This window comes from Mustelus asterias, unplaced genomic scaffold, assembly GCF_964213995.1.
Source record: "Mustelus asterias unplaced genomic scaffold, sMusAst1.hap1.1 HAP1_SCAFFOLD_911, whole genome shotgun sequence".
Taxonomy (NCBI): domain Eukaryota; kingdom Metazoa; phylum Chordata; class Chondrichthyes; order Carcharhiniformes; family Triakidae; genus Mustelus; species Mustelus asterias.
In genome coordinates, this window is record NW_027590857.1 from 23,895 (window position 1) to 39,457 (window position 15,563).

The 15,563-nt window shown below is 42.2% G+C and overlaps 1 protein-coding gene across 1 annotated transcript in view; it reads right to left on the bottom strand.

The window, feature by feature from the left end:
• LOC144487596 (dystrobrevin beta-like) overlaps positions 1–15,563 on the bottom strand; it is a gene marked incomplete at its 3' end in the record, with an annotated part of 128,834 nt that overhangs the window by 14,575 nt on the left and 98,696 nt on the right. Inside the window, exons 3-4 of the mRNA XM_078205681.1 lie at positions 7,892–7,972; positions 391–604 (exon numbers count right to left, since the gene is read on the bottom strand). Of these exons, the coding sequence (XP_078061807.1) occupies positions 391–604; positions 7,892–7,972 (295 nt within the window). The remainder of the gene's footprint in view (positions 1–390; positions 605–7,891; positions 7,973–15,563) is intronic.

Here is a 15,563-nt window from a genome sequence, read left to right on the forward strand (position 1 = left end):
AGTGATGCCAGTTATGGAGAACCTCTCCATAAGTAGGTCCCAGGGTGGTTCCAGTACAAGTCTTGTGGGATGCGATTTGCAGCCAGCTTGAGTGTCTTTCCAGAGAAAGCCCTGGATGGTGCACTACAAGCTGGGAAATCGCACAGTCTTGCCAAGAGAGTGCAAACCAAAGCTGGAAACTATTTCTCAGGCCCAGCACTGTTTACGATGGAACTGCTCCAGGACACTCCACATAACTAACATCATCTCGATAATTTGGAAAAGAATACTGCAGAATTTTCAGATGAACAATAGGAATGACTACATCAAAAACAAAATACATGTAACAGACAGCTCCTCTCCTGGCTACCTGACAGTGACCCTTCTGTGCATGACTGCGTGAGTACTGACCTGTCATATGCTGCTATGACAAAGTTGAGAAGCAGGCTGATGGACTGTTCCACGCTGATTTGATGGGTGGTTGGAAGGCGTTTATTTAGTTGGTAATAGATAGATGAAATGATGGTCTCTAATCGAGATACATTAATTTCTGTGCTATGGTCCAACGTGTTGAGGCCATTGTCCCGAAAAGCTTCGATCAGGTTCCATATATCAACAAGATGGACTGTAAGTGAGAAGGATGAGGAATTGTCAAAACAAAAATATAAACCCACATTGCCTCAGAATTCTTAAGAATACAAATCCATCTTAGACGATATGCACTGCCATTGGTCTTTGACATGCATTGATATCAGAACAGAATCTTCAGACCAACCTAATCTGTGGACATACTGAATTTTGATTTGATTTATTATTGTCACATGTCTTAACATAGTGAAAAGTATTGTTTCTTGCGCGCTATACAGACAAAACATACCGTTCATAGAGAAGGAAACAAGAGAGTGCAGAATGTAGTGTTACAGTCATAGCTAGGGTGTCGAGAAAGATCAACATAATGCAAGGTAAGCCTATTCAAAAGTCTGACAGCAGCAGGAAAGAAGCTGTTCTTGGAGTCGGTTGGTACGTGACCTCAGACTTTTGTATCTTTTTCCCGAAGGAAGAAGGTGGAAGAGAGAATGTCCGGGGTGCGTAGGGTCCTTAATTATGCTGGCTGCGTTGCTGAGGCAGCGGGAAGTTTAGACAGAGGTCAATGGATGGGAGACTGGTTTGCGTGATGGATTGGACTACATTCATGACCTTTTCTAGTTCCTTGTGATCTTGGGCAGAGTAGGAGCCATACCAAGCTGTGATACAACCAGAAAGAATGCTTTCTATGGTGCATCTGTAGAAGTTGGAGAGAGTCGTAGCTGACACGCCAAATTTCCTTCGTCTTCTGAGAAAGTAGAGGCGTTGGTAGAATGAAATGTAGTGCATGATGATTCCACTCATTTCTTCAGTGTGTTTGATTCAGTATCAGAGGATTAGGAGGAAGGAAACAAAATCAATCAGGAGGGAGTAACCTTGGGACCTCTTAAATATTGACCCCAGAAATTCTGATGGAATCTGATCAAACATAGGCAAGGAAATCTCTGGCTGATTACCTCCTATCACCCTCCCTCAGCTCATGAAGATGTTCAGCTCAACTTGAAAGCAGCACTGAGGGGCTTGCGGTGGGGTGGTCCTGTTGGTGGGAAAGGACATAGCCTGGGATGGTGTTAGAGAAGTCCGGATGTTACCTGAAAGGTATGATTCTGTGAGCAGGACTATGTCAGACTATTATTTAACTAGCCCTTCCAATGCTGACATAAGTTCCAAAATGGTGGCGAGGAGGGTTTTGCAAAGCCACCTCCACCTTGGTAGTGTCCGAATCCTACGCCTAGATCAATGCTGGGTGACACTTTGATTCCGTTTTGTAGCAGTTTGCGAGGCAATTTCAAAGGGCAACCAGATAACACCAGATTGGAGTCAAATATAAGACTTTGCTTTGCTAAAAGTGTTTGCTTTATGGTCACCGTCACTGATATTCACTTCCCTATATTCCAGGTTGATGCGATTAACTAAATTCAAACTGACGAACTGTCCCAGTGGGATTTGAATTCATGGCTCCAGATTGTCAGTTCAGGTCTCTGGTTTAGTCAGTTATACAAATACAACAATAACCTTGTCAAAGAGTTAAGATGTATTCAGCCAGTTATTACTGAAAGATAAAATAAGCCTCAGTATTTTCTGCAGCAATTTGTTTATTCTGAAGCTCTTATTTTGATTTGACAATTGCACAGTTGGTATCTATATCTCAAGTGTTTATATCCTGCAGCATTCTATAAGATCAATATTGGATTTGCTCAAAACTCATGTTAGTTCTCAGGGCCACAAGCTTAACCAGAATCACGGTTTTAATTAAACAAACATGACCAATCTGCCCACAGGAAAGCTGACAGGAGGGATTACTGATATTTTATTGTCACATTGCAAAATTATACAAATAATATGCTTCGGTAGAATTATACAAATAAGGGGCTTACTTAGGCTTCAAATTTAAGCATGTTTGTGACAATCTCCAAGCTAAATTACATCTGACACTTAAAACTAGCCATGAAGTGTCTTATAAATGACAATAGCTATTGTTGTAACAACCATTCTAACTAGGAATAGTCAATAACTATGCTCTTGCCAAAATTGCATATACCCCAAAGCCAAATCTGGAGGTTTCTCCATTCATCTAGACATTTCCTAATTTTTCTGATATTAATAGTCACTTGGTAGTACAAAATTTGAGTATGCTGAAAGAAGAAACATACTGTCAAAGCTTTTTGACTTGCACTCATCAGGTGTGATAAACATGTAAGGAGGGGTGAAAAGACTCCCCATTCTCCCACTCCAGGCAGAATTTAGAGAGGGTATGCTTTGCTGGTTCTGTCGGATTCTCATTATTTATGCTTTCATATTGTAAAAATTAGTCAAACAGATTTTCTTAAAAACTTCTTAAAAAGGACAAGTTTATTGAAACTATCTCCCAAACTAAAAACAAACTAGATAGATCGTAACCACTATTCATATATCACACACATTCTTCTGGGCCCACACATACACACCAGTAAAGGTGGCAGAATAAGTGGATAGGCTTATAGGATTTTTACAATACATGAAAAGTAAAACTGGATGAGTATATATTTAGCCATTGATTGGCTGGTCTTGATGCGATTTTAATTCCGTATTGAAACTGTTTTGTTCAGTTGTATTTCTGGGAGCAGTTGTATGGAGCAGATTTCCACATTTTACTCCAAAGGGTCTACTTTTGCAGTAGAGTTCTCTTCCCTGGATGGTTACTTTACAAAATCAAATACAATATTCGGATAGAGGTCAAGAGGGCACAAAGCTTCAAGAACATGAGGTCACTAAGGCATTGTCTTTTGTGTTCTCTCTCCTGCTTGGTAAGCAGTCCTTCAAAGTACCTTGCTGGATGTATATTCCCAAGAAACTCTATTAGTTCATGTCTGCTGCAGTTATTGATTCAGAACAGGTAATTGCATTTTGGTGTCTTATCTCAGGAACATTTGAAAAGGCCTAGGATAGTATGAAGCCTTCAGTGTGATGAGGTGGCATGGTGGCACAGTGGTTAGCACTGCTGCATCACAGCACCAGGGACCTGGGTTCAATTCCAGGCTTGGGTCACTATCTGTGTGGAGTTTGTACATTTTCCCCGTGTCTGCGTGGGTTTCCTCCGAGTGCTCCGGTTTCCTCCCACAGTCCAGGTTAGGTTTCACTTGACCATGTTAAATTGACCCTAGTGTCATGGGGTTAGTAGGGTAAATATGTGGGTTTGCAGGAATAGGGCCTGGGTGGGATTGTGGTCGATGGGCCGAATGGCCTCCTTCTGCACTGTCGGGATTCTATGAGGTCTTTCATGCTGCCTGGAAGGTTGAGTGTCTGTCTTTTTCATCACACTTGGTGGGATGTGAGATTGTATGGATTGCTACATTCTGGGCTGTTTTCTATTGTCTTTAAAAATCCAGTAAGAAGTCTCACAACACCAGGTTAAAGTCCAACAGGTTTATTTGGGAGCAAAAGCCACTAGCTTTCGGAACGCTGTCCCTTCATCAGGTAAGTGGGAGTTCTGTTCACAAACAGGGCATATAAAGACACAAACTCAATTTACAAAATAATGGTTGGAATGCGAATCTTTACAGGTAATCAAGTCTCAAAGGTACAGACAATGTGAGTGGACAGAGGGCGAAGCACAGGTTAAAGAGATGTGTATTGTCTCCAGCCAGGACAGTTAGTGCGATTTTGCAAGCCCAGGCAAGTCATGGCGGTTACAGATAGTGTGACATGAACCCAAGATCCTGTTTGAGGCCGTCCTTATCATGGCTAAAAGTCCAGCCAGACAAAGAAATTTAGAAATTGTATGCTTACAAAACACATCCTCACAACAAAGGAAAGATGCAAGAAGCCAAATTTCAAAGGAAGCTACAATTTATATCGCATATGAAAAGAGTGCTGATAGGTTGGCAAGTCAACTTTGTTTGGTTGAGGCGTTGCCATGGAGACTGCACAAGGGTACTGTTGCCTCTCCCCCCATGCCGTTGTTCATTCTAAAAAAAGTCCAATGTCTCAGCGCATTCACTTTGCCGGCAGAGGACAGATCCCTGCATAAATGTAGCTTCTAGCACAGGTAGGTGAGCCACATCTGAGCCAGACTGATCATCTTCAATGGGTTGTCAGTATAATTCCTCGCTTAAATGAGGATTATTCAGCAAATGCTGCCCAACTGCAGAATCACATCTCATGTTAGACATTATGTTGTGTGTTTTGCAAGCACAAGCTAGTTGAGTATGGTCAGTACTCTGCCTGATGCGAACAACTGAAGTGATGTGCTGTTTAATACGATCCACCTGTTGTTGGGACATATGGCCGATGTAACTGACATCACACTGGCACTGAAATTCATATACCACATTACTCCTGTGATAGGCAGAACATCTTTTTGGCTTGATGGCCGCACCCTATTAGTGGAAAATATCACTCGTGCTGCTATGACACAGCTTTTCACGCTGCCACTATCTTCACCTGTTGCTGAAATTTCTGAGATGCACGACAAAAATCTTCAGCAGCATGTTTCAGTTCTGGTTACTGAAAAAATAAGTGAATGATCTAAAATATAGCAATGCATGTTGCAATTCCTTTCAGATACAGTTGCTTCCCCCACCATATCAAATGCACAGTCTCAACCAGTTGTAGGATGAGTTTTTTCTTAATGGCAACCACCGAATGTCAAGAAAAGTATTAATTTGCTTTCTCTTATCAAATTATGAATTTTATTTCTTTCCTTAAACATATCTGAAACTGTTATTTATCTGACAAAAAGATTGTGTTCATAATAATCATGTTGAAAATCAGAAACTTTGTTCAAAACTTCCTTCCAAACTTCAGTCAGCTATACAGAATTTTCAACCATGCATTATTTCTTAAGTGATTCATATCTTGGATAGAGTCGTTGCTTCAAGTTTCGTGAAAGTTACCTTCATGATTGGTGGCTCGTTACCTCATGACTGATGCATTCTCCAGCCATTCACTTGTGATTTGTTGAAGTGAAATGCTCATCATTCAGGGAAATACAATGGACTGAAGTTGGATCCATGTCATTGGCAACAGATTTACATCTTTTTCCAGCAAATATGAACAGCAGATTGTTGATCATATCAAATCTGCCCATCACATTGCACAACTTCAAACTGGGTACATTTCAGCTTTCTCAGATCTGAACAGCGGAAATACAATACATGCACACGGACACACACAACATGCACGTAGTAGAATATCCAAAGGTAAGCCAAGGTGCGTGTCCAAACCCAAGCATCAGGAACTTGAATTACTTGCACAAGGTTATCTTTTAAAGAAACAATTAGCTCGTCAATAAGATAGACGAGGGTCACACATTGTTTTACCTATTTCTCAGTCATGGAAGATCATTGTGAAATCAGTAAAGTGATAAAGATTTTGAATCATATGTGTAAACCCGAAGTGCATACAACAGGAAGACACACACAACAAACTGTAACTGCATTTCAAATAGCTATGAATTGCATGTTAATCATCTCAATTTGCTCAAGCTCACAATATCTATATCAAAACGTACTTGCCGAAGCACTTCATTTCATAAATGAACTCTTTTCCACTCATTTAAAATCAGGTCTTCAAGGTTGAAACATTTCTCACCTCTTGACAGGAGCTCCTGTTAAATGCGCTCCTGTCACAAAATAATTAGGAGCTGGAGGATTAAAAGTGGCACGAACTTCTCTTCAATCATAGCAACTGGCAAAAATCTGAGTCATACATAGAAGAGACAGCTTTTGTTTTAGGATTACGGCTTAATGGAGTTTATTCTTTCCCTGCAGGTTAGGATTCTGTATTTCATCCTTCATTTGCTGCTTATTGTACTCGGGACTTCCCAGTCCCACCAGCAGTCAGTGGGATGGGAGGATTTGGAGAGCTTCAACAAATTTTCCCCTACTGCCGCAACAGTGCCCGTTGCTGTCAGGACTGGGGAATACCGGCTCACTTTTTTCGACAAAATCCTGCGCTAGGTGAACAGTTGGATTCTCTGGTGGGAAATATATTTTAAAATAATTGCTGCAGTGGTGGAGAGTGAGTAACAAGCAGTGGAATTAATGGTTTATAATTTATTATTCAGCAATTATATCATTTTACATTGCCAATCTCATTCGTGAACACTGGAATAGTCCTGAGAATCACTCACCATAGATTTCTATACTGACAGGAAATGCAAGTTTAAATTATTTAGCTATTATTTACGCACATTAGGCAAAGCAAGCTCAGTAACACAGTCATGGAGGCTTTTGAATTTTAAATACAACTCATAGTACAGCCATAAGATGCGCTGTGGATAAAGGAGAGCCTGCAGACGTATTGTACTTGGATTTCCAGAAGCCATTTGGTATATGCCACATCAAACATTAGTGTGGAAAATAAAAGCTCATGGTGTAGGGCTTAACATATTAGCATGGAGACAAAACTGGCTGGCTGGCTGAAAACAAGAGTATGTATAAATGGGTTCTTTTCTGATTGGCAGTATTGGAATAGAATCCCTGCAGTGCAGAAAGAGATCAGTCAGCCCATTGAGTCTACACCGACTCTCCAAAAGAGTATCCCACTCAGGCCCTCCCCTCCGCCCTATCCCTGTAGATTTACCATGACTAAACAACCTAATCCACACATAGTCGGACACTAAGGGGCATTTTTTTTTAGGATGACCAATCCACCTAATCTGCACATCTTCGGACTGTGGGAGGAAACCGGTGGACCCGGAGGAAATCCACGCAGATACAGGGAGAACATGCAAACTGAACATAGTCACCTGAGGCAGAATCAAACCCAGAACCCTGGCGCTGTGAGGCACTCTATTGTGCAGTCCCACAGTGGTCTGTGACACACACCCCCAGTAGTGGCCCTGTTGCAAAACCAATTTTATATTTGAATTTAAAAGTTTGCAGAATTTGCAGAGCTGGTTGGCTGCTCATTTTGCGAGCCTGCCTATCATCCTTAACTTAACAATGAGCCCCCCCCCCCACTCAACCCTCTGGTCATGAATTAGGCACCCTGAGTAAAATAACCATGAGTGGCTGTTTCCCCACACTATGTGGGTTCTGATCCACATTCCAGCCTGATCGTGGGGTTCAAGAACCCACAGGAAAAGTCCTGTTCCAAGTCTCTGAAAACTTTGCAGGCAGCTGTCACTATAGTAAATGGCAAGCTCAGATCTCTCACTGCTGACTGCAAATTCCGGGCCATTATCAGCCCATGCATCTCTGGGCACGAATACAGAGAAAATTAGACCCATACTTGTACAACCAGCCACCCTCACTTCAAAATTCCCTTATCCTTAATGACTCAACTACACCCAGGAATCCAAACATTTTCTTTCATAAACTATGTAATTGATGAGAATACTTACGATTGCATCTTTTTTGCACGAATCGCAGCTTGCACGCTGTCCGATAGGTTGAAAGCCTGATTACATCATAATTCTGGGCCCCTGGAAGGAAAACAAAATAACAATCATCTTGTGTACAACCACAAAAAGATCAAATGCCTAATAGCACAAGTTAACGACATTTTCCACAGAATTAATGGCTGCTATCAGTTAAGTGAAAAACACCCACTTGGAAGCTCATTTGGCAAAATTTTGGAATTAGAAAAACAAATTACTTTGAAGTGTGCGTGATGTAGTGGAGTACTACATTGGCTTTTGGCTTGAATCCATCCCACATGGATAGATCAAAATACATTTGTGTCGAGTGAAAATTCTTAACATGTGCAATGTCCTAACTATGTTAGGGATTGTGGGTTATAACAAAAAGAAAAAGGAAAAAAAAGTGGCGAGTTGAATCTAGAAGCTATGCCTTTTTGCGGCCCAAAGACAGTAGTGAAGGGTCGATGATCATTCAATAATGTGAAATGACGGCCATATAAATAATGATTAAACCTATTTACGCCAAAATTATACTCAATGCTTCTTTTTCTAGCTGAGTCAGCATGAGTCAGAGTACACAATGCAAAAGCTATTGGTCATTCTTCTCCTGAAAGCATAACATATGAAACCACTACCCCTACTCCATAAGATGAAGACGTTCCAATGTTGCTTCTACATTATTCAAATGCTCCTGCTCACCTGACCCTGTAATTAGAATATCATCCAGGTAACGTTGTAAACCAAAGAGACCACATAAAACCATTGATCTTTGGAATAGGGCCGGTATGGGTATCATTCCAAAAGGTAGTCTTTTATGATGAAAAAGACCTTTATAAGTAATGATGGTCATCAATAGTTGAGATTCAGCAGCTACAAACTTCTGTAAATATTCTTGTGAAAGATCAAACTTTCTGAATTTCTACCCACCTGATAACCCAGCAAACAAATCTTCAATTAAAGCGGATATTGATCAGCACAAGGGATTTATGGTTGTTTTAAAATCACCACAAATACAAACTGAACTATCTGGTTTCATGACAGATGTGGGTAGCGCAGTCGCTCATTGTAATTGGGTCTAACACACCAGTGCTAACAAGTTGTTCTAATTCTTCTTCAAACTTGGGACAAATTGCATCTGGCAATGCTCTTGCTTTGAGACTTTTTGGTTGATTATAGGCTTCATCTTGAGTTTCACTTGAGCTGCCCTCATTGAGTGAAGTGTCTTTTCGAATACACTCTTGTATTTATCCAGAAAGTGCTGTTCTGGCATCAACCAATCTGTTGACAGCACCCCAGCTGTGCTTTATCTACTCCAACCATGATTTCCCAAACAGAGCTGAAAATTACTCGGACGACATGGAGAGGCAACTCTGCTGTTTGTCCACTCAACTCTATGTTGACCATGAAATAATGTATGAATGGCATGATGACTTCCATATATGTCCTTAAAATCACATCAGCTGGTTTTAAAGGAAGATGCTTCAGCTTTTGATGGAATGTAGTCTCAGCAATTAAAGACACAACAGTACCAGTATCAACCTCCATCCTAATAGGTTGCCCACTTTAGAATCACCCAGAATCTATGTGATTTATCTTGTATGGATAAGACTATTAGTTGGAGCTCTTCATCATATTTCTGGAAATTCTCTTCTTCAGTCATAAATATTTTCTTTCATATTGTAAATTTCTTTTGTAGAATGCAACATGTTCTTCTTCTGGAAGGTATCTAGATTTGTCTTCCAAAGATTCTTCTCAGCGAAGCTAGTCTGGCTAAACAAGCTTTTGTAATATGACCCATTTTGCCACAATTCTTGCATCGACTATCCTTGCATTCACTGGCTGAATGGCCCATTTCGGCACATCTGTGACATGTTTGTTACTGTTTTGACTTCGTATGGGCAGTTCCCAACTTGTCGATCTTCGTTACTGCACCAAATTGTGAAGCCTCTTCAGCAACCAGTTCCATCAACACTACGATTTCTACTGCTGTCTTTAAAATCAAAGCATGTCCAATAAGTAATCTTTTTCGGATAGCCTCATTTTGGAGACTACAAACTAGACAATGACGAAGAATATCTTCGAATGACTCAATGTTGTGCCAGCCTTATTAATGTTATCACAAACTGAGCAATGCTTTTACCTTCGACTTGATTCGTTTGGTGGAAGCTGAACCATTCGGTGATAACCAGTGGCTTTGGAAAGTAATGTTCCTCAAGGGTTTGTTCAAGTCATTGTAAGTTTTGGTTCCTGATATTCCAGGATGAACCAAGTTCTGGAGCAAATTGTGGGTTTTACTTCCTATTGTACAGAGAAAAACTGGTACAAGAAAATCCTTTTTTATTTTATTTGCTTGTACAAAGTACTGAAAACGCTCCACAAAGCAATTCCATGATTCATTTTCTTCATTGAAAGGACCCATAGAACCGATTTGACCCACCATTTCTCTTGGAGGCACTCGTACAGCTCTAGGCAGACAGCAAAGCATCATTTCTCAGGTACGCCAGATACCGCCTAGTATCTCACCTTTCTCTGATTGGAAACAAAACCTCTTTGAAAACCACACAAAGAGCTGCCACACTTTTTCAAATGCGTAGTGAATCCACTGCTCTACCGCTAAATAATGCAGCATATACGTGGACCCTGCAGCTTAGGAGACTCCACACAACTTATTTTTCCTTACTTGGTCTTCCTTTACTGATACGGGATCTTTAATCCATTTGATGATCTTCCACCTTCTAATATTTGAAGTGCGAAGACCCACTGGTTTTATTCTACTTAAGGTTTTTTCTCGATGAAACAAAATCCTGACTCGTCGCCAATTTTCTTTTTGTAATGGATTAATTGTGTTAGGAGCTGTGGGTTTTAAACAGAAAAAAAGATATGCTTTGCACACGAAGGGCATAATTTTACCGGCACGTCTGCCCAAGATTCGTACGATCCTGCCCAAGGCCAATGGCGAAAACCGTTCTCCAAGCCTCGCCTGCCCCTAGAATTGGCGGGGGGGGGGGGGGGGGGGGTGCCAGTAAAATTCCAGCCGTAGATTCAAAATAACCACAGATTTATTGTCGGGACTGTTGTCAGTACAGAGCAGAAAACTAAACTAAAATAAGAGCCTACAGAACACCCCAATGACATCGCCATCAAATCATGTGACCAGCTTTTAAAGCAATCCTGCAGCCTCTTAAATTTCTATCAACACGCAATAGTTAACACTGGTGCACAATTTGCTTCATTGATTGAGTGGCAACGTTTTGCACAGAGCAGCTACAATATTCAAGGTTATTAACCCTATTAAAATGTGAAGTTATGTTGCAATGATGTTTTTAATGTACATGATATTGGTATTGGATTTAAGAACAGTTGACTTTTTCTTTAATACATTGTCAATCACTGCATTTATCTAAAATGTTTCAGTAAAAGTTCCAGGATCTATAATCTGGCTCATAACAGTTTATAGTGAAGAAATCACTATTTCAGTAACCATCACGATTAGAGTGGAATTTCCCTTCAGTAGTTAAGGCAGCAAACGGGTTGGAATTTAAAAATAGGAGCTTTTCTTGCAACCGTACAGGGTGTTGGTGAGGCCTCACTTTTCGAATACTGCATACAGTTTTGGTCCCCTTGGGTATAGTAATATTGGAGGCAGTCCAAAGGCATTCAACAGGCTAATTCCTGGGATCAGAGAGTTGTCAAAAAACAAATAAAATTACAGCACAGGAACAGGCCCTTCGGCCTTCCAAGCCTGCACCGACCATGCTGCCCGACTTAACTAAAACCCCCTACCCTTCTAGGGACCATATCCCTCTATTCCCATCTCATTCATGTACTTGTCAAGACGCCCCTTAAAAGTCACTACCGTATCCGCTTCCACTACCTCCCCCGGCAACGAGTTCCAGGCACCCACTACTCTCTGTGTAAAAAATCTGCCTCGTACATCTCTTTTAAAACTTTCCCCTCGCACCTTGAACCTATGCCCCCTAGTAATTGACTCTTCCACCCTGGGAAAAAGCTTCTGACTATCCACTCTGTCCATGCCTCTCATAATCTTGTAGACTTCGATCAGGTCTCCCCTCAGCCTCCGTCGCTCCAGTGAGAACAAACCAAGTTTCTCCAACCTCTCCTCATAGCTAATGCCCTCCATACCAGGCAACATCCTGGTAAATCTTTTCTGTACCCTCTCCAAAGCCTCCACATCCTTCTGGTAGTGTGGCGACCAGAATTGAACACTATATTCCAAGTGCGGCCTAACTAAGGTTCTATAAAGCGGCAGCGTGACTTGCCAATTTTTAAACTCAATACCCCGGCCGATGAAGGCAAGCATGCCGTATGCCTTCTTGACTACCTTCTCCACCTGCTTTGCCACGTTCAGTGACCTGTGTACCTGTACACCCAGCTCCCTTTGCCTATCAATACTCCTAAGGGTTCTGCCATTTACTGTATATTTCCTATCTGTATTAGACCTTCCAAAATGCATTACCTCACACTTGTCCGGATTAAACTCCATCTGCCATCTCTCCGCCCAAGTTTCCAACTGATCTATATCCTGCTGTATCCTCTGATGGTCCTCATCGCTATCTGCAAATCCACCAACCTTTGTGTCATCCGCAAACTTACTAATCAATCCAGTTACATTTTCCTCCAATTCATTTATACATATTACAAACAGCAACGGTCCCAGCACTGATCCCTGAGGAACACCACTTGTCACAGCCCTCCATTCAGAAACGCACCCTCAGTCTTCGTCAGGCCCTTTGACTGAGCCAGTTTTGTATCCACCTTGCCAGCTCACCTCTGATCCCATGAGACTTCACCTTCTACACCAGTCTGCCATGAGGGACCTTGTCAAAGGCCTTACTGAAGTCCATGTAGACAACATCCGCTGCCCTACCCTCATCAATCAACTTCGTCATTTCCTCGAAAAACTCGATCAAGTTCGTGAGACACGACCTCCCCTTCACAAAACCATGTTGCCTCTCACTAATACGTCCACTTATTTCCAAGTGGGAATAAATCCTGTCTCGAAGTATCCTCTCCAATAATTTCCCTACCACTGATGTAAGGCTCACTGGCCTGTAATTACCTGGATTATTCTTGCTACCCTTCTTAAACAAAGGAACAACATTGGCTATTCTCCAATCCTCTGGGACCTCCCCTGTAGCCAGTGAGGATACAAAGATTTCTCTCAAGGCCCCAGCAATTTCCTCTCTTGTCTCTCTCAGTATTCTGGGGTATATCCCATCAGGCCCTGGAGACGTGTCTACTTTGATGTTTCTCAAGAACCCCAATACCTCCTCCTTTTTGATCTCAACATGGCTCAAACTATCTACACATCCTTTCCCAGACTCATCATCCACCTCTTTGGTGAATACTGACGCAAAGTACTTATTTACTACCTCGCCCATTTCCTCTGGCTCCACACATAGGTTTCCTCCCTTGTCCTGAGTGGGCCAACCCTCTCCCTGGCTACCCTCTTGCTCTTTATATATGTGTAAAAAGCCTTGGGATTTTCCTTAATCCTGCTGGCCAATGCTTTTTCATGACCCCTTTTAGCTCTTCTTACTCCTTGCTTAAGGTTCTTTCTACTTTCCTTGTATTCCACACTTGCTTCGTGTGTTCCCAGCCTCCTCGCTTTGACAAATGCTTCCTTTTTCTCTTTGACGAGGCTCACAATATCTCTCTTTATCCAAGGTTCCCAAAACTTGCCATACTTATCCTTCATCCTTACAGGAATGTGCCGGTCCTGAATCCCTTTCAACTTACACTTGAAAGCCTCCCACATGCCAGATGTTGATTTGCCCTCAAACATCTGCCCCCAATCTACATTCTTCAGTTCCTGCCTAATATTGTTGTAATTAGCCTTCCCCCAATTTAGCACCTTAACTTGAGGACTACACTTATCTTTATCCATCAGTACCTTAAAGCTTACTGAATTGTGGTCAGTGTTCCCGAACTGCTCCCCTACTGAAACATCGACCACCTGGCTGGACTCATTCCCCAATACCAGGTCCAGTATGGCCCCTTCTCTAGTTGGACTATCTACATACTGTTTCAGGAAGCCCTCCTGGATGCTCCTTACAAACTTTGCCCCATCCTAGCACTAAGTGAGTCCCAGTCAATATAGGGGAAATTAAAATCTCCCACCACAACAAACCTGTTACTTTTACACCTTGCCAAAATCTGCCTACATATCTGTTCCTCAATCTCCCGCTGGCAGTTGGGTGGCCTATAGTAAACCCCCAACATTGTGACTACACCTTTCCTATTTCTGAGCTCTACCCAGATTGCCTCGCTGTATGAGCCCTCCGAGGTGTCCTCCTGCAGTACAGCTGTGATATTCTCCTTAACCAGTAGTGCAACTCCCCCACCCCTTTTACATCCCCCCTGAAACATCTATATCCTGGAATGTTAAGCTGCCAATCCTGTCCTTCCCTTAACCAAGTCTCTGTAATGGCAACTACATCGTAGTTCCTAGTACTAATCCAAGCTCTAAGTTCATCTGCCTTACCTGTTACACCTCTCGCATTGAAACAAATGCACTTCAGTCCACCAGACCCTCTCTGATTGGCAATCCCACCCTGCCTGCTGTTCCTCCGAGTCTTACTGGTCCTACTCTCTCGTTCCCCTTCAGCTTTGGGGTCTCTCTCTCTCTCTCTTTCTCCCCCCCCCTCCCCCCTCTTCCTGCCTATGTCGTTCGTACCAATATGTACCATGACCACTGGCTGTTCACTCTCTCCCTTCAGAATGCTTTCTGTCCATCCAGAGATATCCTGGACCCTGGCACCAGGGAGGCAACATACCATCCTGGAGACTCTGTCCTATCAAGAGAGACTAAATAGTCTCGGTCTGTATTCCTTGGAGTTTAGAAGAGTGAGGGGTGACCTTATTCAAACATATAAGATTCTGAGGGGGCTTGACAGGATAGATGATGAAATGTTTTCACCAGTAAGAGAGTCTTGAACAAGGGGAGATAGCTGCAAGGTAAAGGGCCAACCATTTAAAACTGAGGTGCGTAGAAATTTCTTCTCGCAGAGGATTATGAATCTCTGGAATTCTCTGCCCCAAAGGGTGGTGGAGGCTGAATCATTAGAAGTATTCAAAGTAGAGGTGATTAAATATTTGGTAGATTGAGGAATAGAGGGCTATGGGGAAATGGCAGAGAAAAGGAGTTGAGACCAGCATAGATCAGCCTTGATCGCATTGAATGGCGGGGCAGGCTTGAAGGGACTGGCGTTGTGCAAGCTGTGCCAGTAACCACCCCCATACCACCTCCCACTCCCTGTATTTCATTGCAAAAACACTACAATTTGTCTCAAAAACAATGGAAACAGTGATGACTTTGACTATTCGCCAGGGTTATGTAACACAACACTGAGTAGAACAGCATCAGAAAATGTCAGTTTGCTCCACTGAACAGAACAATGGCAAAATTAATTCTCGAGTACCAACAAAAACCAGCTTTCCGCTGCTTCAGCAGGAGAGCTGCTTTTTGATCTAAAATATTTAAAACTTTACCCAGAAGTCATAGAGTTTTACAGCACAGAATGAGGCCCTATGGCCCATTGTGTCTGTGCAAGTCATCAAGCACCTATCTATTCTAACCCCATTTTCCAGCACTTGGTCTGTAGCCTTATTTGCTCTGGCATTTCAAGTGGGC